The sequence below is a fragment of the Acartia tonsa genome, chromosome 12 (genome assembly GCF_053477335.1).
Source record: "Acartia tonsa isolate MP-2025a chromosome 12, ASM5347733v1, whole genome shotgun sequence".
In the NCBI taxonomy this organism is placed as follows: Eukaryota; Metazoa; Arthropoda; class Copepoda; order Calanoida; family Acartiidae; genus Acartia; species Acartia tonsa.
Window position 1 is genome coordinate 1,865,946 of NC_137271.1, and position 24,982 is coordinate 1,890,927.

At 30.0% G+C, this 24,982-nt stretch overlaps 1 protein-coding gene across 6 annotated transcripts in view; it reads right to left on the reverse strand.

The window, feature by feature from the left end:
* The window catches only part of LOC145332999 (macrophage mannose receptor 1-like), a 41,751-nt gene that overhangs the window by 13,222 nt on the left and 3,547 nt on the right, over positions 1 to 24,982 (reverse strand). For 2 of the 6 annotated variants that reach the window (XM_080178123.1, XM_080178121.1), the window contains exons 3-37: positions 23,964 to 23,999; positions 23,487 to 23,612; positions 23,099 to 23,191; positions 22,960 to 23,027; positions 22,611 to 22,683; positions 22,036 to 22,077; positions 21,664 to 21,789; positions 21,276 to 21,368; positions 21,137 to 21,204; positions 20,790 to 20,862; positions 20,202 to 20,243; positions 19,875 to 20,000; positions 19,616 to 19,711; positions 19,073 to 19,137; positions 18,737 to 18,812; positions 15,628 to 15,741; positions 13,811 to 13,849; positions 13,546 to 13,665; positions 13,124 to 13,216; positions 12,700 to 12,764; positions 12,535 to 12,616; positions 12,185 to 12,226; positions 11,965 to 12,090; positions 11,243 to 11,344; positions 9,502 to 9,560; positions 9,090 to 9,168; positions 7,335 to 7,493; positions 7,182 to 7,208; positions 6,719 to 6,779; positions 6,104 to 6,171; positions 3,636 to 3,755; positions 2,687 to 2,751; positions 1,922 to 1,991; positions 1,030 to 1,071; positions 811 to 936 (exon numbers count right to left, since the gene is read on the reverse strand). In XM_080178123.1, coding sequence (XP_080034249.1) covers positions 811 to 936; positions 1,030 to 1,071; positions 1,922 to 1,991; positions 2,687 to 2,751; positions 3,636 to 3,755; positions 6,104 to 6,171; positions 6,719 to 6,779; positions 7,182 to 7,208; positions 7,335 to 7,493; positions 9,090 to 9,168; positions 9,502 to 9,560; positions 11,243 to 11,344; positions 11,965 to 12,090; positions 12,185 to 12,226; positions 12,535 to 12,616; positions 12,700 to 12,764; positions 13,124 to 13,216; positions 13,546 to 13,665; positions 13,811 to 13,849; positions 15,628 to 15,741; positions 18,737 to 18,812; positions 19,073 to 19,137; positions 19,616 to 19,711; positions 19,875 to 20,000; positions 20,202 to 20,243; positions 20,790 to 20,862; positions 21,137 to 21,204; positions 21,276 to 21,368; positions 21,664 to 21,789; positions 22,036 to 22,077; positions 22,611 to 22,683; positions 22,960 to 23,027; positions 23,099 to 23,191; positions 23,487 to 23,612; positions 23,964 to 23,999 — 2,862 coding nt within the window. Of the gene's footprint in view, positions 1 to 810; positions 937 to 1,029; positions 1,072 to 1,921; positions 1,992 to 2,686; positions 2,752 to 3,635; positions 3,756 to 6,103; positions 6,172 to 6,717; positions 6,780 to 7,181; positions 7,209 to 7,334; positions 7,494 to 9,089; positions 9,169 to 9,501; positions 9,561 to 11,242; positions 11,345 to 11,964; positions 12,091 to 12,184; positions 12,227 to 12,534; positions 12,617 to 12,699; positions 12,765 to 13,123; positions 13,217 to 13,545; positions 13,666 to 13,810; positions 13,850 to 15,627; positions 15,742 to 18,736; positions 18,813 to 19,072; positions 19,138 to 19,615; positions 19,712 to 19,874; positions 20,001 to 20,201; positions 20,244 to 20,789; positions 20,863 to 21,136; positions 21,205 to 21,275; positions 21,369 to 21,663; positions 21,790 to 22,035; positions 22,078 to 22,610; positions 22,684 to 22,959; positions 23,028 to 23,098; positions 23,192 to 23,486; positions 23,613 to 23,963; positions 24,000 to 24,982 lie in introns of all 6 variants that reach the window. The other 4 variants (XM_080178122.1, XM_080178125.1, XM_080178124.1 and 1 more) reach the window with 4 other exon arrangements.

Sequence of the window (24,982 nt, forward strand, 5' to 3'; positions counted from 1 at the left end):
GGGATGATATATTTATCATGAAACCATATGAAAGAGAGAGAGAGAGAGAGAGAGAGAGAGAGAGAGAGAGAGAGAGAGAGAGAGAGAGAGAGAGAGAGAGAGAGAGAGAGAGAGAGAGAGAGAGAGAGAGAGAGGGAGAGAGAGGTAATGAAATCCCTTGACAGTAAAATAGATTTTAAAATTTGAACTATTGGCTATTTTTATTTTTTTCATTTTTTATCATTAAAATGATTGACATGTATGTTTTATAACATTTTAAAAAAACACACAATGTTTTATCTATATATTTTGAATGCAATTCTCTATAAAACACTGCAATTGTTCGTATTTAATGCATTTATTATTCAGTTTTGATAAAAAGGATTGGCACAGTATTTAATTGTTCAGAAAATTTGAAAATTCTTTTTCATCTAATTAAATATTTGTCATTTTTTAAGGCAATACTTTTAAAGATTTATCTTCAATTGTCAGTTATCTACCTATATTTATAATGTTATTTGCAAACTCATGTTTTATTTTTATATTTCTTCAGTATTTTTGATCCAATTTTCAAATCATATTAAAGATAAGGACAAGAAGATTCTTTTCTTACAAATCTTAACAGATTTTTGTCTTATTTAATAAATATTTGTGGCAAGTTTAACAATATAATTATATTTCTAGTTGTTCTAAATGTGCAGTTAGACTTATTTCTGAATCAAATTTGCAGTTGAAATTATTTAAAGTGATTACTCTAATTCATCTTTATGTTTCTTAGTGATATTTTATTTTTATTTTTGTGCTTTGCTACAGTATTTTTAAAACACTAACCTATTACAAAATTGTTTTCTTCACTTGTGGTTATTTTGGCAAGGCTAGAACCTATGGCCAAAGAAGCACATGCTGTTTTTGCTTCTTCCCAAAGCATATTCCCATTTAGAGTTTTGAAGCAGGAACCTAAGGGGGTAATGAATATTAAGAACATGTATTTCAATTCAAATTAAATAGTTTCAATTATGACTTTATGGTAGGAGGTATAACTAACTATACCTGTTGCAGGATAATAAGACCATCCTTCAAGACAGGAATTTTCTGAAAAATATAAAATAGATTTTAAGGATTTTAAACCCCAATTATCTGTCTTGTGTACACTGCAGTTTGAATAGCAATTACTGTTGTTCACCAAATTATGATTAATGGTTTTAATCTACTAAGGAACTTCTTATTAGGTACTTTTATATCTCAAATTTAATTATATGACTTGAACTATAAAATCTAGACTTATAATAACCACTAAAATCTTTAATATTAATCAATGACACGCATTTAGGAAAACCAGTATTCCTATATAATTTAACCAATAGTAATAGCTGAAACAGGCATATCTTACATATTAGCATCATTTTTGTAAAATGTGTTTAGAAAGATATAAATAAATAGAATAAACTACTTGAGAAAAATAAAGATGAGAAATCTAAATCTAAGAAAAAAAGTAAATGCACTTGAACTTGTAATTAATGAACAACATATTTGTTCAATAGATTAAACTTTATTTATATGAAATATTTAAATTTTCTACCAAGTAATTTTAAAAATATCAAGACTTGAAAATCATACTCTTGTTATATATGCAACTTATAAGTCTGGCTTATCTTAAAAAAAAAAAAACATTATTGTGACAATATTTAAGTGATGCCCAACTGTGTGTTACTTATAATAATAAAAATTCTATATCTTGAACTATATTCTTGTAACTTATGCTAGCAATAATTTGTTGAATGGTGAACCTATTTTTATCATAAACTTTATAGTTATCTTTGTCTGTTTGTCTATAATTTTGTGAAGCTAAGGTGAAAAAACGATATTCTTGCTGTGTTTCAGGATAGTTTGGTTTATTGTACTTTATTACTTGTAGATGTTGGCATTCTTGATCATATATTACCATTTTTAATACACAGTGCTGGTCTGATAGCAGAACATGGGGCATCCCACCATTTATAAGGGCTTAAAGTCTAAAATAAAAACGAATCGTGGAAAGCAAACAAAGTAGTGGGTTTTGTTATATTTTCACATTACCTTCTGATAGGTTATTTTCGGTTAGGTAAATGTTAATGATTGCCCTGCAGGGTTAGAGCCCCCTAATGAGATAGGAATAGGAGAAAAGCTACTGTGAAAAGCTATGACGAAACCTGCTACCTTGTTTCTTTTTCATAATCTAAATTATGCATTATTTTTCAGGGAGGAATGGGACAATAGACTATAGATTATATTGATATCCAAAATTAAATAATAACATTCTCTCATTTTATTGAATTTTGATTGTTTAAAACAAATAAATTCAATCTACAGAAGTGGTAATTTTTTTGGGAGGTATATAAATTTTTCATCTCTAAAATTGTTATTTCAAATAGAAATAGTCAAATAATGCAACATAAAACAAGCTCTATTTGTATTTGATTGATAACCATGTAAAATTGGTGTACAATGCAATAATAAATTTAGCTAAGATTTACAGACAGTAGAGTTTGTATTTGAATTATTCTTAACAAGTAGGTTTAAACAATTAACTTGGCATAACTAGCAATGTCTGCAATATATAAGGCATAAAAGGAAGATTCAACTCTAAATAGGTTTCTTAGAGAAAAACAGATATGAGACAGACAAAATGACTGATGGTTTATCAACAAACATAAATAAAATTTCTTACTTGTTGGGCTCCACATCTTTCCACATCTTGACTAGGTTGTCCAGGCAACCAATTTGTATAGGTAACTTATATAGAATAATATGTTATTATGTCTTGTTGACAAACATTTACATTAAAAGGACTCTCCACAGAAAAATCAACTTTGGATTTTTGAAAATCTAACCTGAAACTATTATTCTCTGTTCAATTTTGGGCATTTTTTGTTTTTGTGGCATCGCGATCGAAGCCCTTTGAAAATTTTGTCCGCCGCCTATTTGTACTGCCGCTATAACAATATATACTACACTTTCCTCCACTCAATATGTGTTCGCCGCTAAAGAACATTTGCTCCATTGCAACCGGCCGCTCTACGATTTATCCTCTTCCCTGACTGGACAATCCTGCCGCCTCCATTTTGTGTTCGCCTCCGCCAAATATAACCATCTTTTGCCGCAGTTGCCGCATTCATCGCCCTTCTCCGCCGCTACTCCGCTATACATTGCGTACGTAGCTATACACAACACCCCCAGCCTCCATTTAATTTCTGAACAAGGGAGAGGGGAGCATGTATTAAAAAGCGACGTACAGCGGAGTAGCGGCGGAGAAGGGCGATGAATGCGGCAACGGCGGCAAAAATAGAAGCTAAAAATCACTAAAGCAGCACAAATTAAATGGCGGGAGGATTCACTTAAAGGAGGTAAAAAATTTCAAAGGGCTTCGATCGCGATGCCACAAAAACAAAAAATGCCTAAAATTGAACAGAGAATAATAATTTCAGGTTAGATTTTCAAAAATCTAAAGTTGATTTTTCTGTGGAGAGTCCTTTTAAGTAGCTGTGCTATTTGCAAGATAATCAAACCTTGAACTTGAAATTGACAAAAAAATTTAACAATATGAAATAAAATTTCAAATACACCTGGTTTAAATTTTGAAGATTATTAATCTTCTTTCTTGTTGTTCATTATTTTACCTGGAAACTTAGCAGACCATTCATAATTTTGATTATCTCCCACAGTATCTATTAGTCCAATCCAAATCCCACAACCATTATGCCAGAACAAACCAGGACAAGATCTGGACTGCAGAAAATCTAAAAAAAAACAAATAGATAATATAACTGGCGGCCACACCTCTAGCATATAAGAACTTGTAAGAGCATATGAATAGTCTTAAAGGCGTAAATTTAAAGTTAGGATAGCCTATTACTATTTAGGACCCATAGTAATCTTTCCAAAGAACACAATCATTTAAGTGGTTAGCACAATCTTAAAGGAAAATTAGGTTGACAACATCCATCGAATTGACAAACAGACAAAATCAAATATCAATCAAGGAGAGGAAGAAAAAGAAGGAGATGTAAGAATGAAAATAGAAAATTACGAAACCATTATAAACATATATTTTCATATCAATGACCGATGAACTGACTGATAATTGTATAATGAGTGCTCTCTTGAAAAAGGTATGTCCAATGTTCACCCAAAGAAAAACGCAATATATCTTAAATAGAAGCATAGAAATCCAAAACATCTTGTTAATTACGTTACTATTACCCACACTAAATTTGAAAATAGTACCAAAAGCACAAAAATATGTGAAATTAGACAAATAGACAATAGCAGAAAAAAAATCTGCTGAAAAGAAGACTTAAAAGATAATATATTCTTTACTCTGCAACATAATAGGAATAGGGACAAAAAAAATAAGACACATAGTTTTAATAGTAGCTTAGTAAATATCATAGTAAATTATAGTGTAACTTACTACTTTATATAAACAACTAGCGGCTACGCCCCCTAGGAGCACTTGAGGAGGGGGGAGTCGAATTTGATAACCCAATTTCTTACTATAAATTTTATAAGAAAAAGTAAAAAAAAAATTTTGAAAGGTGGAATTTTTTTTTTTTTTGGGGGGGGGGGGACGGGTGCCCTAGATATACCACACTTTTCTGGGATCTTGCTGTGTCAAGTATCAACTGTTGGGAATATCAAAGGATGACTCCATGCCAAATTTGAGCCGGATCCGGCCAAAACCGGCCGTGAATTTTATGAATTTTTTTCGGTTTTTAGGAGGTATCTGTAAATCGATTCAGCTGGAGCAAAACCGGTTGGAGGTACAAAAAATTTTACTTCACATGAAATTTAGCCAATGCAATTGCCTACTAAAATGTACTTCATCATCAACTTGATTGGACAACTCTTTCCCCTCCTAAATGTCCATTAAAACCTCGGAAACGGCAAAAATCGCCAAAAATCACGCCTTCGGCGGCAAATAACGGCTAAACGGTCAGCCGGAGGCAAATAAAACATAAATAAAGAAATGTCCGCCTTAACAAGTTGTTCAACATCAACGAGATGCTTGAAGTCTCTAAAACGACTCCTTCCCCTCCTTTAAGGGGAAAAGCTGAAAAAATGTGATTTTCAAAAGTATGCTCACTTCGTGGGTGTGGGGGGCACTGAACCCGTCACCCAAGGGTCACCAAATATAAAGTCTAGGCGACCCACAATGCTGAATTTTCACCAAGTGAAAGTTTTGTGTCATTATCTCTTATGAGAAAAAAGTTATTAATTAATTAAAATTTCAAATTGTGATTTTTTTAAGGATTTCTTTGATGAAATGACAGGCCTGTCAATTTTTAGGCCATTTTTTGCGGTTTTTGGGCTGTCACGCCCAAACGGTTTGAGATAATCTCACGGGACCTTTTGCCCAACCTAAGTCTGGTTATTTGTGAGGTCTCGTCGTTTAGCCGTTATTTGCCGCCGAAGGCTTGATTTTTGGCGATTTTTGCCGTTTCCGAGGTTTTAATGGACATTTAGGAGGAAATAGAGTTGTCCAATCAAGTTGATGATGAAGTACATTTGTAGGCAATTGCATTGGCTAAATTTCATGTGAAGTAAAATTTTTTGTACCTCTAACCGGTTTTTCTCCAGCTGAATTGATTTACAGATACCCCCTAAAAACCGGAAAAAAACGGTTTTTCATAAAATTCACGGCCGGTTTTGGCCGGATCTGGCTCAAATTTTGCATGGAGTCATCCTTTGATATTCCCAACAGTTGATACTTGACACAGCAAGATGCCAGAAAAGTGTGGTATATCTAGGGTGCCCCCCCCATCATTTTTACTTATAGTTAACAAATTTTAAAAAAAAATTTTTTGGAGGGGTACTTTTTTTTGGGGGGGGGGGTTGGGGGTGTCCCATCCCCCCAGAAAATAGTTATAAACCTTCCCGGGACCTATGAGAAGCTACCCTGTTAAGGAGAACCCGGTCGGTCCAGTGCACATGGTTAGCGAGATCCTTCAGTACAGACACACAGATACACAAACATCCTGTTACTTTGGTATAAGGATAATATGATTTGAATATGTTGTTATAGGGCAAACACTGAAGTTTTGAGGTATTAAAACAAGTATATCGTTGTGTATCAAATTATACTTACTTGTTACGATGAATTCTTGTTCTTGTTGGTTTGTGACGTAAGCCAAATCAGCTCCCTCCTCCTTATTTCTTCATGTAATATAATGAGAAGCTTAAGTACAAGAAAATTGTTTTAACAAAATAATTGTAAATTGTAATAAAACTACAAAGCTCAAACTCTAATGCTAAAGTTAATAAAAACATTGACCCATATCTATGAGTCACAGTTTTTCCAAAGTTTTAAACATGATGACAAGCAAATGGGCCCCATGTTATGCAACAATCATGGGTTTTATCATTAGCTTTTACTGATGCTAATGTTGAATTTTTAAGAATATGAAAAGAAAACAATCAATGTAATAATCGAAGCTTCTATATCTTTAGGGATTTTGAGCATGAAAAATTTAAAAACTTTATAGAGACATGTAAAATCAGTTTTAAGGTATAACCAACAAGTAAAATATATCATAAATAATATTTGGGGGGCAAATGAAGAGGTCGTCAATATTTTTACAATATGTTCCCCCCCCCCCCCCCCCAATGACAGTGGAAAACTACGTATACGTTTCGTGATTTTTTTTTGAATTAATTTCGTTATTGGTATAAGCTGCTGTAAATACAGAAAAAAAAGAATAACCTGCAAGCACTCCTAGCTTCATCCCATGTTAAGTCTTGCTCAATTATTGCATAACAAAGTCCTACAAAGAATATTCTATCATTTGGGGCTATTTATTGGATCACCTAAAAAAGATTTTGGTCAGATTTACCTATTTTCTAATTGGGGTGGGATGCTTCTTTGATTAAAACCATCTAGAGAACCTAAGGGCATCAACTTCTTGTAATATGATGCAATACTCTAATGCCAACCAATGGATATTATGTTAAGTAGCATCCAACAGACAACCAACCTTTTAAAGGCACAACGTTTGTCTGAGAAGTCTCAACTGTGTAGTAAGTTGTGCATGTTTTTAGGCCAAGGGATTCCCCCTTATCTAACTCTCTATGTCACCTTCCTGACATAGCTGATTCACAGCAGTTGAATCCATTTTTAACATCTTTAGTTATGATGCAGTGTCTGACTGAGATTCAAATATTATTACCTGCATCTGGATTTCTTATCCAACCACCTAAAAAAAATTTTGTTATTATTGCTTTTATTAAATTATCTAGAGAACTGTTTGATTCCCTAAGTTTATAATATAAAGGACAATAATTTGTTAAGAAAAAGATTTAGAAAAATAAATATCACTTACTTGGACAATATGTTAGTGGTGTTGTTGTTGTAGGAGTAGTTGCTGTAGTTAAAGTTGTGGTTGTGATTGTAGTTGTTTTAGTAGTAGTGGTTATGGTTGTAGTAGTAGTTGTTGTTGTTGTAGTAGTAGTTGTTGTAGTTGTGCTGTTTGTTGATACACCTTAAAATGATTGAGATTTACAATTTCTCAATATAAATGTTTATCACTTTAAGTTTTTAACCCCATTCCTGGAGGCTCCAAATAATCTCTATTCAGTGGGGGGCTTAAAACACCCACCATCCATTCTTGTAAATTATAAGAAATATCAAGCCACATTCAAGATTAAACTGGAAAAAAGTAAGGGAGGTATATGACTTGATTGATACTTTCGTAAAGCTCCTCAATACCACAGATAAAAGAGTAATTTTTGGATATATTGGGTTATACAGTATGTTTTTTTTGAGAATTTTTTAAAAGCAATTTTACCCCACTTACAGAATTTAATGATTAATGGCTTATTTTCTTCGCTTTTTAAGTTCATTTTAAAAGTACAGTAAAATTTAAAATTCAAAACTGTGTTGTCATCATTTAAAAATGGTTTTAGTGATTTTGCTTCTGCACAAACCTTCTACTCTTTGCAAGAATAGCTGTATAATGCTTCAAATTTGAAATATAGAACTAAATATTCACACAGATACTTAAAAATTTTTGTCAAATCAAACGTACCAAAAGACTGGACAAAGTGTCATGACGTGTGTCTGTTTGTATGTTTCCGCAAAATAAAATTAAAGTGATCACGAAGCAAGTTATAAAAATTTTATAAAATTTGATATATATTTGGAATTACTTAGTTATTTAGAATTATGACAAAAAATTTGCTATATTTGATATTGAAAGTGCCTGAAAACTTTATTTTGAAATTTGCTACAGTACCACAAAAATTCATTGACACAATTGTGTGCTAAACAAACTTTTAGATTTGTTGGCATTTCTCTTAATAAGTATGGAGTTAATAAAATACATACTTACAAAATAGAGACAAATTTCTGCTTTTTATACTAATGTTATCAATTTTGCTTATTGATAAGTGAAAAAGTTGCAATTTCAAAATGTTTGACCAAATGACTAAAAAGATATTTTTCAGCTTATTTTAGTGCAACTAACATATCAGGCAATCAGAACTAGTGTAGAATAATGTATTATGGAAACACAATTTAAGGGGCTCTTAAATGGTTTTAGAGAGATGTAGTATTAGTATCGCACAGTTAAATTCAGTATAATTTTTGTTATCAAGTTGTGTCAAAGTGCCTTAATAAAATGATCCTTAGAACAGGAAGAAACTGGTGGTGGGTGTATCATTTAATAAATAATAACATAGATATCCAATTAAAATTTTTTAATAGTGGTATTGTAAAACAATAAAATATAGTCTAAATATATTTTAAAGCTTCAGTATGGAAAAAAAGCATGAGGTACTCTAAAATCAGAAGAAACAAATCATGTGAATGAATTGCTTGTCCATTTTATTTAGTTTTTAAAAAAAGAAATCTGTAATTAAATTAAAAAAGATGCAAAGTCCAAATGACTAGGCAAAGTAACATGAGGATCATCATTCTATTTATTTTTGCCAAATAAAATTTTGAAAATTGAAGAAAAAACCCTCTGAAATAATAAAATTTTAGGCTAATGTATTTAGGCTGGGGCTGCTAGTCTAGAATTTTTATCTATCAAAATCAATAGATACATTTTTCTAGAAACTACAGCATAGTAAAATACCTGGCATCTCACATACAGCTGACATCCCTTTCCAGTTACAAGGTACATCATTCCATCTATAGTCCGCTTTTTTCCACCACTGTAAATTTAAAAAGAAATTTTGGGTATTATTGAAAGTATTACTTTTTCAATTTTCAATTTTGTTTTTAAATTTTAGATATGTTAATGTAGATAATACAAAAATTATATAAAAGTAAATAAAATGTTGTAGTTTTTTTGCATTGCATAATAGACAGCATTCCATTGAAATTAAAATGAAAAATTAAGATTGAAACCATAAACTGGGATTCATTTTATGATTTTTATTTTAATATTGGTAGAAAATTGTCCGTATTTCAATGATTTTTTTTAGTATGGATGAGAACTGGTTTCAAAGCAATATTCAAGAATTTTTAAAAAAGAAGAGTCTTACGTGGATACAGTCTTCATTCCTATTATCTGGTTGACCATTAAGCCAAGCTGTAAATGTAACTGAAAAAAAATTCAATTCAACTATTGCATGCTGATTCCTATTACAATGAGGTAAAATTTAGGAATCAGCAACTCTATAATCATTTCCAGGAAGTCCATACGTCCATTTAAAACATGTTGATTTTTTACTTTGATTTTTGTAAGTAAATCCTTAAACAGTTTTGCAACAAATTAGCTTAAAATTTTATGTAGGCTTATGCATTAAAGGACGCCTGCAAGAAACACCATGCTTTAACTGCTGAATTATTGCCACAAGTAGACCAAATACCCCAAATTTAAAGCCTTCAGCTTCAATAACAAAAAAGTTCTAGGCATTTCAAAAAAATCTTTTATATACAATGGAAATTTTGAAAGATTTCCGATGCTCATAAAAGAAAAAACAATATTAAATTACGTCGCCTAGACACAAAATTATAACCTTATCTTTGTCAGAAATTTAGATTGCCGGTAACTGATTACATTTTTACAATAAAAACACCACATTTCATACTCAAAATCATAGCGGAAACAAAGGGGGAAACTTCTGCAAGCTTTGCTGTGATTGGTTGCTTAGTGCCTTCTGATTGGCTACATTACACTCGGTACAACGCAAGTTAAACTTAATTTTTTTTAATGATTTTGACTATAAAAATGGGTATTTTTATTGTAAATATATAATTAGTTACTGGCAATCTAAATTTATGACAAAAATAAGCTTATAATTTTGTTTCTAGGCCACGTAGTTTAATTTCAAAATTTCTAACATTAGCATTCAAATTCTTTTAAAATTTTCATTATATATAAAATGTCATTTTAAAATGCCCAGAACTTTTTTGTTATAGAAGCTGAAGGCTTCAAATTTGGGGTATTGGGTCTACTTGTGGCAGTCTTTCAGCAGTTAAAGCGTGGTATTCCTTGCAGGCTTCCTTTAATATTCCTCTTTTTCAGTTCTGACACTCTACAAGTGTTAATGTTTTTTATGTCCTTGTGGATCAGAGCTTTGCTTTTATGGATTTTTATGTCATCCTTATTTCAATCAAGATATCAAAATACCATGAAATTTATTTTAAACCCCCCCTAAAATTTTTACCCGGGGGTAAAATTTGCTTGGAAGGGGGAATTATCCCCCCCTGAAATCTGTTGGGAGGAGTAATTACCCCCCCCTAAAAAATTTACCCCCAGGGTAAAATTTGTTGGCAATTGAATAATGAGAAAAGTACCTACCTAATAATGAATTACTAATAAATATTTAGTAGTATATCATTCCTATAAATGAAAATACAATAATCAATCTCACAATTCTTGCTAACTGATGAACCAATATGATTCTCCTTTAAAGTGTAACTTCAAATAGGTCCTGGTAAGGTTTTTAACTAGATTTGGGGAGGGTACCACTACCTCTTTGAATAGAAATCGTTTAGACACATCCAGTGCAGTGCATTGTTTAATTAAAAGAGGGGGGGGGGGGTATTTATCCCCTAAAAGTGTTGTGGTGGGGGGGTTAAATCCCCCCTCTAAAAGGTTGAGGGTACATTTTATACAGGGGGGATGGGAATGAAAAAATTTGTTTAGGGGGGGGGGTTAATCACCCATTTATCCCCCCCCCCCCTTGGACGTCCTTGGTTTAAACTACTTAACTAGAATAGCTTAAAACCAAAACAATGAGTATACACATATTTATTTATATTTATTGGTAAATTTACCTTCAGATCCATCAAGCCAAACATATACTCCCTCTCTTTCTATGTCGTTGGCTCCCATCCAAAATCCCGTTGCCTCATTCTCATCAACTTTTTTCATAAGATCTAAATATGAATTAATGTCTGTCTAGAGGAAATGTGATTTTCTTGGCTCCTATTCAAGATACACAGTTAAAGTCAATATACACATTTTCATATTGAACCCTTAATAATTGGAGGGGTTTAGGCTATTTTAATATCTTCATCCTGACAGGTTAGGATGCCAGCAAACATATAAAGAGCATAAAATATTTTTTTTTACTTTAACACAGCATTTATAACCAAAATACTAAATTACCCATTAGTAGTACAAAACAAAATAAAAAATAGGCATGAAAGCTGTTTTAGATTTTTAAGTAAAAAAAGATTTTTTGTCTAATTTCTTAAATATTTGTGGCAATGTCTTTAAAATTATAATTATATTTTTAGTTGTTTTAAGGGTTGTAAATCCTTGTAATAAAGTAAAAGTATCTATGTCTGTCTATCTGAATGTACTAAAGGATCTTGCTAACCACTGAACTGTTATGGTTGTCCTTTTCAGGCTAGTATATGGATGAAGGTGCAGTTAGACTTCTTTCTGAATCAAATTTGCTGTTGAAATTATTAAAAGTGATTCCTCTGATTCATCTTTTGTGATATTTGTTTATATGTTTGTGGTTTGTTGCTTTAGTATTAAAAAAACTAACCTAAAACAAAATTGTTTTCATCTTCTGTGGTTATTTTGGCAAGGCTTGACCCTCCGGCCAAAGAAGCACATTCTACTTTTGCTTCTTGCCAGCTCATCTTCTTAGTCAAAGTTTGGAAGCAAGAACCTGTTGGAGTAAAAATATAATAAGAATATATGCTCAAATTTAAATCAAAATAATTTTAATTTTATGATTTTGGTGATACGAGGTTGAACTACACCTGTTGGAGCATAATAAGACCATCCTTCAGGACATAATTTTGCTGAAAGAAATAAAATTGACTTTAGTAAAATTTATAGTCTTGAAGTATAAACTAAAACCTACTACTCTTCTCAACTTATCGAATATCAACATTGATTTCCATAGGTAGGACATCCCCCCGGGTATATTACAATTTTGATCATTCTATCTATAGCCTGAACTTTCTTTCAACCACTGTAAATAAATTTATCTCAATTTATCTCCATTGTCTTATCTATTGAGATCCCTGTATGTCAAAATATGATCATGAGGGGCTTAATCTCTAACACTTAAAACTAGCAATCACTTGCATTTAAATAGAGCTATAACCTTGAATTTTACACAAAGATTTTAGGTTAGCCCATCCTTTGCATGCTGCATCGTTCCATTTTCCATTAGCATAGCCCCACCACTACAAAATTAAAAAAATAATCATTTAGATTTCTTGTTTTCTATTCTGTCTTTATTCTTAGAGCTTAAATTTATTATTATTACCACCATGCAGTGTTCATTGTTATTGAAATCATTTGGTTCATTTATATTCCATCCATTGAAAGTTACTGAAAGTTTTTAAAATTTAGATAACTAGCGGCTTCACCCTTGCCTCAAGGGGCTTTACCCCAACAGGTAATTTTTAAAAATATATAAAAGAAAATAAGTAAAAAATTGGATGTGCCAGCTTCCATTTAGAAAGAAAAAAAAGTGTCCCAACCCCCACGAAAAGAGCTTAAAACCACCACATGACCAGTAGATATATTCTCTGAAGAGTAAAATCCAATCGGTATTAGTTACAGAAGGGACAGACGGACGGACAGACAGACAGACCGACAGACAGACAGACGTACATTGTTCTACTTTGTATTATAGATTACTTCATTTTCAATTAAATTAATCTAACATGAAGAAAATAAAACATTACCATCAGAACCATCTGCCCATTTAAATGTGCCCTCCTGTTTCAGATCATTGCCACCAAGCCAGAATTCATTTTCTCCAGTTTTTCTTAGAAAATCTGATTATGAAGCATAATTAAAAACTAACTAGTAAACTATTGTAAAAAATGTAACAGACATTTTTATAAATGTCTTAGAACCTATATGAAACACAGATTTATAATTTGGAACAAAGAAAAAAGCATAAACTTTTGTTTCTGCCCTTCTAAATAACAAAACTATTAAAAAGTTACATATTTAAGCCAATTGAAAAAATAGGAAATTTTGTAGTTTTACCTTTCACACAATTAAAATTAAATGCATATGATCATGAGTTATTTCACAAAATAACTGTTGAATTTTTTTACCAGATTTTAAAATAAAGTAGAATAGTATAAAAATTATTAACCATTGACAAAATCAAACTCTTGTTGAGTTCGGATTGATGCAAGTTCAGCATTCAAAGATTCACATGTCTTGTTAGCTGTCTTCCAGTCAGTTCTTTCTTCAATAATTTTATAGCAGGATTCTGAATTAATCAAATTCTATTTTGATACGCTTTGTTTAGACTGTATATAAAGAAAACTTCAGGGGCCAAATGAAGTAATAAGGAAACTTTATTTAGATAATTACAGTATGCAGTATATTTCAGTATAAATATAGTTATATTTTACCTGTCTTTTCACTTACAACCCATCCTTGTGGACAATTCCCTAAATGGGGTGAATTTTTAAATTGTTTAGCTTTCACATGAAAAAGATAAAATTGTCTTTAAAGAAATTAAACAATTCAATGAGATAAAATGAAAATCAATTTGTTTGCAGGAAATAAATAATATAAAAATTAAATTGACAATACTTAGTAAGTTAAAAATATGTAATATATGTAAGTAAAAAAACAAGGATAACATCTATTAGTAGTGACAAACAGAAAAAGTAAGTTATAAAGCGCATATTCAGATGTAATAACAAAGAAAAGAAATTTATAAGAAGGTGGAAAATTTTAGGTTTATATTTTAACCCCCACCCCCTTTCACACACACACATACATCGTATTATAGACATTTTTCCAGGGGTATGATAATATTTGAATTTTTCCATCAATAGTTTGAAATAGATATTTATCGCATCATATTATAGATATTTTTCCATGGATTCAAAAAAGTTTGGACTTTTCCATAAATATTAATGAATAAAATAATCCTTAGAAAAATGAAAATTTGGTATATATTGGGTGAATATTTTAAAAATAAATGTTATAAATCCTTTGAAAATTGAAAGTAATAAAATTCTCTTGAGGTTGTAAATACCCCTTCTTCCCCCCACAGACAAACGTTGGACAAACGAATATATTCATATAATTATTTATTAATTAAACCCATTTTGTGGACAAAAATATAAATACATTTAATATAAACAGTTGAATCCTTCTCGGCTGGACAAATTAAAATATAGAGGTGTTAATTACCACTTCCCGTTTGAAAAATTTTATATTTAAACACATCAAATATATTAAAATTTTAGTCCAAAATTTAGTTGGACAGGCGATTTTAATATTTTATTAGAAATATTGCTACCCAGGGTATCACTGCTTATAATAAAAATAATATTCAATAAGAATTTTATAAATATATATGATTCTAAAGTGACCATGAAGCTGGAAAAATGCTGATATATGTTACAGATTATTGTTTTTTAAGAGTATTTTTCAAGAATTAAGTCTTAAAAACTTCTTAACTTAAAACTTAAAGGTAGAATTTAATGATTTTTTCCTTATTAGAAATATTAGAAAAAAGAACTTCAACCCAGATCACTTTAGAGGAGAGCTGCTGACCTCCAGTCTTATGGATGAAGCTGAATACATGTTAAAGATGAAAATTACCCTCAAAAGTATACAAAATAGTTTTTGATGTGTTAAAAAATCCATTTTAAAATCTTTATTTTAAGGATTATGGCCTTTAAGATGCTCCTACAGGTAGTGATGGTGAGCCAAATGTTATCAAAGTGCATGCCCATGATGACAACTTATATATTGAACTATGGTCCAATTTTTGTATTCATAGCAGCCTCCAGCCAAGCAGTATTAAAAAAGAAAAAAAAATTGCAATTAATATTACTCCAATTCATAAGGTAATTACTGTAGTTTTTAGAAGATGTTTATATTTCTTGATGTGAGTCTCTATTGGAGATTGCTATAAATACAAAAATTGGACCATAGTTCAATATATAAGTTGCCATCATGTGCATGCACTTTGATAACATTTGGCTTACCATTTCCACCACCATCTTTAAGGCCATCATTCTTAAAATCAAGATTTTAAAAGGATTTTTTAACACATCAAAAAATATTTTGTATACTTTTGAGGGTAATTTTCATCTTTATCATGTATTTAGCTTCTTAGGTACATTTTACTCTCAAATAAAATCTATGGTTGTTTATGCTGTTTCAATTGATACTTGTTATGAAAATTCAACTATATAATATATCTTACTTGCAGTTGTAGTTGTGGTTGTAAATGTAGTAGTAGTAGTAGTAATAGTAGATGTAGTTGTAGTTGTAGCTGTAGTAGTAGTTGTAGTTAAAGTTGTGATGCTTGTTGATACCCCTTAAAATAAAAACAGATTTGTAATTTTAAAGATAAAATATCGGTCATTTTAAGTTTTAACACAAAAAATGAAACAAAAAGTTGGTAGTTTGATTTGTTCTAAATAAAGAAACTAAATTCAAACAAAACATGGTGTTAGGAATTTTGGCAAATAAAATGCAAAGACCTAAATGACTGGGCAAAGTAACATGAGGTTTTTCTGTTTTTTTGCCAAATAAAATTATAAAAATTGGAAGAAACTGAAGATTCTAGAAAAATAAACCTATTCTTCAGGGCATAGTTTTGGTGAAACAAATAAATAAATCTTCAAAATTACAACCCAAATTTTCTGTCTTTTGTACATTTCAGTTTGTTATGAAATATCTGCTCTTCACAAATTTGTGATTATTGGTTTTAATTTACTTTACCTTATATACAGCTGACATTCCATATTTCTGTTTGAATAGCAATTGCTGTTTTTCACCAAATTATGATTAATGGTTTTAATCTACTAAGGTACTTCTTATTAGGTACTTTTATATCTCAAATAAATCATATGACTTGAACTATAAAATCTAGACTTATAATAACCACTAAAAATCTTTAATATTAAAGTGTTCAAGAAGCTGGGAAAAAGTTGATATATGTCACTGATTAATGTTTTTTAAGAGTACTATTTTGAGAATTAAGTCTTAAATACTTCCCATTTATAAATAAATCAAACTTTAAAAAAACGAATTTATTCCCTTGAAAACATCGTTGTATTTTGAGTTTTATTATACATATCTTAAAACCTATCAAAATCGACAAATAACAATCTTTTTGTTGAAGTTTACTTGCAAATTTAGAGTAGAATAAATTCTTTTGTTACATACATATTAAACTAACCAAAAAAGTTTGTAATTTCTTTTTACGGGGAGATTAAATGATTTTTACCGAAAATCGAAAAGATATTACCAAATATGGGTATAAGGTCAGCTGATTTATAGTTGTCGATTGTGTAACATAGCACCCTCATCCTATCTCAATATTTACTACTTGCTAAAAAAGCTTCAACATACTGCAGAGCTAAAAATACGATTAGGCCCCCACATAATTGGGGGATTTTACTATAGATTGAGAAAGTTTTTAGCTATTATGTTTTTTTTATTTTGGGGTAAAATTCTTGCTTAGATTATATTTGATTAATTAACTAAAATCTATAAAAGATATTTAAAAGAAACAATCTTTGAAACATGAATTAATTTGCTATAAGCGTTTTCTGAGTACAGCACAGCCAGGTTAAATCAAATACACACACACACAAACATACATAGGACTCCATAGAACTTGATTGTTTAATACTTCAAAACATGGAATAAGATAAGGAGACAACACAAATTATATTCTTTTAATATTAATCTGTTATTCATGGATGTACATTAATTAAAGCAAGGCTTTTATCTTAATCCTAAACACAATGTAAAGATGGTTCCTGAGGTAATAAATCAAGTCAGTTACCAATAAACCTATACAAAAATTGAAATAAAATAACATGTTTTTTCAGTTATGGGAATAAAATTATTTACTTTTTATAGCTATTGAAATTTTCCTGTACTGGTCCAAACTTACAACTTAAAATACACTGAAGGGACTGCGACTTTTACAATATTTAGTAATGTTTGGTTTCTATACTTCAACTTAACAAAATCCGTTGGTACCATTTGTACCACAAAAGATAAGGAGGGGGACGGAGAATGGAAAAGGGAAACATGAATGCCCAAGGTAAGTGAATGAGTGTGTGTGTGTGTGTGTGTATAATGACAGATATTTAATTAAATTCGACACATTACGAGATTATTTTACGATGATAAAATGCTTTTTTTTATGTAAATACTATAGAAAGACTGCTATATTTTATGCTGAATATGTGCAGCAAATGATATTTGTTTATTCTATTTAAACATTTTAATTCTTAAATATCATGCTTTCTACAGATTTAAACAATTTTTCTTTTGTCACTATACCTGCATAAACAAAGCGGTATTTGGTTAATGATTTTATAAAATAAACCAAACTTTTTCATTACATTTTAGAGAAAGTTCAAAGATAAATATTAATAGAGATATATTACAAAAATATTTTCTAAGTATCAATTTTTTTGTTTTTATCTGCAAGCGAAGAAATAACTTATTTTCTCTTAGTTTAATTGATGCTCAGATTTTAACATTATTTTCATGTGGAAACACTCTCCGCATTTTAAACTGATTTTTTTCTAACTTAACTGAACTTTTAAGGCATAATTCTTTGAAAATTACTTAAAATATAAAAAAAGGTAAACGAAAATGCATTTTGAAAAATTAAATTCGCGATCACTTTAATCAATGACATGCATTTAGGAAAACCAATATTCCTATATAATTTTACCAATAGTAACAGCTGAAACAGACATATCTTACATATTAGCATCATTTTTGTAAAATGTGTTTAGAAAGATATAAATAAATAGAATAAACTACTTGAGAAATATAAATCTAAGCAAAAGAGTGAATGCACTTGAACTTGTATTTAATGAACAACATTTTTGTTATATGGTTTAAACTTTATTTATATGAAAATGGGGTTAGGTCATCAAATTCAGTAAATTTAGGTTTTAAAAAAATTAGTTTGTCTTGGCCCTCATTCATATATTAATAATTACAATTTGGAGATTTTTCTCTACCTTAAAATTTCCCAATTGACAATAAATGAGTTATTATTAGTGAGAACTGAACAATGGTTTTTAACCATAAGATAAGGATTGCATAAGATTTATCCTTTACCAACAGTATTTTTTTTAAAATTTATTAATTGCAGCACCACAAAATTTGTTTAGATGGAGGGGAACACACCTTTGACCCCCCCCCCCCATTTGAAGAATAAGAATTTAAAAATGAACTTTGGGTTGTGATAGACAAATCTTAGGAATGATTTCCAGTCCCCTTAAACCCCCAAAGTGTCAACACCATTCTACATCACCACTTGACAATATGATTACCTGGAATTTTACATACAGCAAGTTGTTTTGTTGTACACCAGTTATCATCCCACTTCCAACCATCATAGCTCTTCCACTTAAAATTAACAAAGTTAATATAATACATTAACAAATACATTTGAATTTCAACGTTTGTACAGAAATTTGAGAAAAAGTCTGTTTTAATCTTTCCCAAAGTTTCATTTACATTTGTACCTTTTATGGTGAAAAGGGGAGGGGGCTGTAATTAATAAATTTTATAATATTTTGCTTACTGTGTTCCTTTATCTAGCAATTTTTGTTTCTAGGTTCATTTTACTTGAAAACTTAAAATGGATTATAATTAATTATAATTACCGAAAGACAGTCTTGTGTTCCACCAGCATTGTTTGGATCACCAATAGCCCAATCAAAAAAAGTCACTGTAATAGAACAAAAAAACAATCAGATTTTATATAACTACATTGAAATGACCTTCATTGCAGTAATAAACTACTTTTACAAATTAAGACAGGTTTGACAGGTCGTCTTTCTTTTTTATGCAAATTAGCTAGAATTGCCTGGTTAAGGTGTCTATAGAAAACTCCAAACATTATGGGGTCTATCTACAAGATTTCATGTACTTAAGATGTTTTTTTTCATTTTTTATCTCCATATATCTATAAAAATTCTCTAGGGCTAGGTCTCGAGCTGTAGTACTCTGGAGAGGTGAGTAGGTTTGAAATTCAATATTGTTTTCTTATTGTTATTGCTAGAGCATGGGTTGTGTTATTTTTTCATAGGTTTTTAATAAAACTGTAGGGTTTCTTTTAAAAAAAATAACTGATTGTTTTTTTTATCTTTTTTTATCTTAGTTAGACAGTCAGTGAGTTTGGGAGGGATTAAAGAGATAAAAATTACCCCTGCTATTATCAGACCACACCCAGTAACCCTCTGTTTCCATATCATTTCCTCCTAACCACACACTTGAGGTAATTCCTCTTGAATTTAGCAAATCTAAATTATAACATTAAAAAATTTTTATAACTTTTTAACCAGTTTCTAAAATGAAAATATAAAAGATGACAAAAATAAAACATATAAAAATATATCAAATATCTTGCAATAAATATTTAAATCATTTTTCTATAGTTTTTCTATAAATATTATTAGAACAAACCTCTGACAAATTGATTTTCGTCATATGACCAAATAGAAGCAAGTTGTGAACCTACAGCTGCACGTTCACAGTATTTTTTTGCATCATACCAGTTATAAGATGAGGTCTGTATGAAGAAACATGCTCCTGTAATAAGTTAGATAAGTATTGAAAACTAATCACATTCTCAAAACACGCAATCAAGACATTTTAAAATAATAACAAATAAGACAAATTTAGCAGTAAACTATACATTGATCGGAAGTATCTCTCAAAACTTTTCATTTTATAGTGTCTGTTTGACATACTATTAATAAATTTTATGTAGCATTATAAAAAATAATTTGCCTGTTTGTTGGTACTCTGTCCACCCATTAGGACATTGTTTAACTAAATAAATATCATTTAAAATAGTTACTCATTTGGTGCAATTATGAAGCTTAGTATTGAATTATAGTATGCTACTTTATAAAATTTACAAGCAGATGCAATCCTAGCATCAATTGAATGTATATGGAAGGGCTGAAAAATAGCATTAAACCTGGAACCTATAAAAAGCTTCAGTGTAAAGGAAGACCATATTGGTAAAGCGGTGTTCAAGATCCTTCATTACAAACAAAGAAATCTTACTACTTTATATAACAGGATGAAAAACAACCATGAACAAACAAAAAATCATAACCAATATAAACCCAATTTTTCGCCAGTTAAGTTTAACATTTTTATACTTGAACATATAAAAAAGTAAGAAATTCTTTTTCTAGCATTGTATTATACCTTAAAAGTAATCACTTAAAAACAAGGATGACAACATCCATAGTTATATTGGATCCCAAACATATATTGTTATATTCATGTTCTTATAAATTTAAAATTTAAGTTTAAATCATAATCAGTTTAATTATTTTAAAGATTTAAATCTAAATTTCGTTTTACCTGGTTTTTTGCACAATGCTGGAACAGACCAACTTTCACAATTCATATCATTCCATTGTCTACTTTCCCTCCACTTTAACATGTAAAGTTATGAAATCAAAAATAAAATGCTTGCTTTTTTATGCCATTTATATATTTTAAATCTAAAGTAAGCCCTCTCCCCCCCCTAAAAAAAAGAGCTAAAAAACTTTATTTTAATTAATAGTATAGGTATTTTCCCATTTTCAAGAAATTCATGTAAAACCTCTTTTCCAATTGATAAAATTAATCAATTTTGTAGTCTAGGACTTTCAGAACTAGAACAAACATATTTTTACTAATAATGAATATTAATATCAATATTTTACCCAAGAAGCACAGTGTTCATTGCCTCCACTGTTACTTGGTCCACTACCACTCCAATCAGAAAAAGTCACTGACAAAAGTTGATTTAGAATTCATAATATCTTTGTTTCTCTAAATATTAGTATATCTCAACCAGATTACCTGGTGATCCATCTACCCACTTCCAGGAATCTTCCTGATCTATATCATTTGCCCCTAACCAATACTGATTTTTTCCACTTTCCATTAAGAAACCTACATAAAACACATTCAGTAATTAAAAATTATTGTTGTGTAACAAAATAAACAAATGAAGAACTTTTTCTAAAAATGGCTAATTAAAGGTTTAAGGCTACAAGGCAGAGAGGGTATTAGGAAAGTGGTGGTGTGATGCAGCAACACTTAAAATAAAGTTTCTTCTCTGGCTTAAATTTTTAGCACACTAAAAATTTAATTGGAAGGACCCCATATCAGCTTTGGGAGATGATTAATTTCAATTTTTTTTATAATTAATAACAGATTCAAGCAACAAAAATTTAAACAGATTTACCTTTTATGAAAGTATTTTCATTACTTGATCTTATAGATGCAAGTTCTGCACCTACTCCCAAATCAGAACATTTCTTCTTAGCTGTTGCCCAGTTCATATTTTCAGTCAAAATTGTATAACAGTATCCTATTATACATTTAAGCTTAAATAGAGGGTCTGTAAAAAATTTTAAAACATATCTTTAAGATTAAAACCATGCAGTTTTACATTCTCAAAACACGCAATCAAGACATTTTAAAATAATAACAAATAAGACAAATTTAGCAGTAAACTATACATTGATCAGAAGTATTTCTCAAAACGTTTCATTTTATAGTGTCTGTTTGACATACTATTAATAAATTTTATGTAGCATTATAAAAAATAATTTGCCTGTTTGTTGGTACTCCGTCCACCCATTAGGACATTGTTTAACTAAATAAATATCATTTAAAATAGTTACTCATTTGGTGCAATTATGAAGCTTAGTATTGAATTATAGTATGCTACTTTATAAAATTTACAAGCAGATGCGATCCTAGCATCAATTGAATGTATATGGAAGGGCTGAAAAATAGCATTAAACCTGGAACCTATAAAAAGCTTCACTGTAAAGGAGGACCATATTGGTAAAGCGGTGTTCAAGATCCTTCATTACAAACAAAGAAATCTTACTACTTTATATAACAGGATGAAAAACAACCATGAACAAACAAAAAATCATAACCAATATAAACCCAATTTTTCGCCAGTTAAGTTTAACATTTTTATACTTGAACATATAAAAAAGTAAGAAATTCTTTTTCTAGCATTGTATTATACCTTAAAAGTAATCACTTAAAAACAAGGATGACAACATCCATTGTTATATTGGATCCCAAACATATATTGTTATGTTCATGTTCTTATAAATTTAAATCATAAGCCGTTTAATTATTTGAAAGATTTAAATCTAAATTTCGTTTTACCTGGTTTTTTGCACAATGCTGGAACAGACCAACTTTCACAATTCATATCATTCCATTGTCTACTTTCCCTCCACTTTAACATGTAAAGTTATGAAATCAAAAATAAAATGCTTGCTTTTTATGCCATTTATATATTTTAAATCTAAAGTAAGCCCTTCCCCCCCCCCCTAAAAAAAAGAGCTAAAAAACTTTATTTTAATTAATAGTATAGGTATATTTCCCATTTTCAAGAAATTCATGTAAAACCCCTTTTCCAATTGATAAAATTAATCAATTTTGTAGTCTAGGACTTTCAGAACTAGAACAAACATATTTTTACTAATAATGAATATTAATATCAATATTTTACCCAAGAAGCACAGTGTTCATTGCCTCCACTGTTACTTGGTCCACTGCCACTCCAATCAGAAAAAGTCACTGACAAAAGTTGATTTAGAATTCATAATATCTTTGTTTCTCTAAATATTAGTATATCTCAACCAGATTACCTGGTGATCCATCTACCCACTTCCAGGAATCTTCCTGATCTATATCATTTGCCCCTAACCAATACTGATTTTTTCCACTTTCCATTAAGAAACCTACATAAAACACATTCAGTAATTAAAAATTATTGTTGTGTAACAAAATAAACAAATGAAGAACTTTTTCTAAAAATGGCTAATTAAAGGTTTAAGGCTACAAGGCAGAGAGGGTATTAGGAAAGTGGTGGTGTGATGCAGCAACACTTAAAATAAAGTTTCTTCTCAGGCTTAAATTTTTAGCACACTAAAAATTTAATTGGAAGGACCCCATATCAGCTTTGGGAGATGATTAATTTCAATTTTTTTTATAATTAATAACAGATTCAAGCAACAAAAATTTAAACAGATTTACCTTTCATGAAAGTATTTTCATTACTTGATCTTATAGATGCAAGTTCTGCACCTACTCCCAAATCAGAACATTTCTTCTTAGCTGTTGCCCAGTTCATATTTTCAGTCAAAATTTTATAACAGTATCCTATTATACATTTAAGCTTAAATAGAGGGTCTGTAAAAATTTAAAGCATATCTTTAAGATTAAACCATGCAGTTTTAGTTGCCATGAGGGGCTAAAGGCCTGGGCTAACAAAATGGTATAAATTTTATGGTTTTTATTTTATTATTTGTGGAAAGCTGTCTAATTATAATTATTCTTGGAACTGAATCTAATCTAGTGGATATAAATCAGTCTTTAGGCCATACTGGGAAATATACTTTTTTGTAATATCATATCAGAAATTTAAATTTGAAATATAGTAGGTCTCCTTTCATTAGACATATTTTTGTTTTGATATACAGAATATATAATTTGTTTGTATTTATATCTTACCTCCACTTTTTGACCATCCTGGACCACAGCCAGAGCCTTTAATGGGTTTAAGAATTAAAAACTTTTTTGTTTATTATAATGTTTTTAGGGATATTCAACTTGTCATATATAGTTGAAACAAATTATGCACTGTTCTAGAATAATTTTATGACTTGCAAATTCATGTTTTAATAATGGTGTTATTAAGTAAAAAAAGTCTATATAATTATCATATACGTCAAAGGGGGGGGGGGGGGTAAAGGGGTCATTACCCCCCCTCAAACGAATTTGGGGGTGCCATAGGCACCCCCCAAAATATTCTTCATTTTACCCCTCCCATTTAAAATTGGCTGCCATTTAGACAGGTGCATATATGGAAACTCGCTTGAAATACAGCATGACCCTCGAAAAAGTATTTTTAAGCATCTGCAGCCCTTATTTCTCAATGAATTATTAAAAAATGCATATATCCTTGTTCTCTATAGTATTCCACGTAAGTAGATATAAAAATATTTTTTTTACCTCCATTAACACTGGAGATTTTTAGTGCTAAAGTTTTGAAAAAGTGACTGAGGAAAAAGTAACTTTTAACATGAAACGACTTTTTTAGCAAAATTAAGCTAGAAATCCTTTTATTTTTGTTACTAGCAGAAATTTATACAAAAATGAAATAAAAAATTTAGTTTTTGAGTAAAAAGCATTTTTTTACACATATTTTTTGAGTCTTTTTAGTTTAATGATAATTTGAAAAACTTACTTATTAGGCAAAATTGTTTAAGATTAAAAAACCAAATAAATCTCTATGAATATAGCAGGAAAATTGTTTTTGTTTCACAATCCTAACTTTAATAACAAAAAAGTTATAAAGAAAATAAAAATAAACATAATGATTTTTTAGTCTAAAAAGCTTAATTTACCCCCTATTAAATTATTGAGATGTCAGAAAAGTAGGCGGAGCAACTGTCATAATTAATCCTTTTCTATAAATAAGGGTTAATAAATAACCTAAAATTTGCAAATAATCAATTCATTCAGTAGTA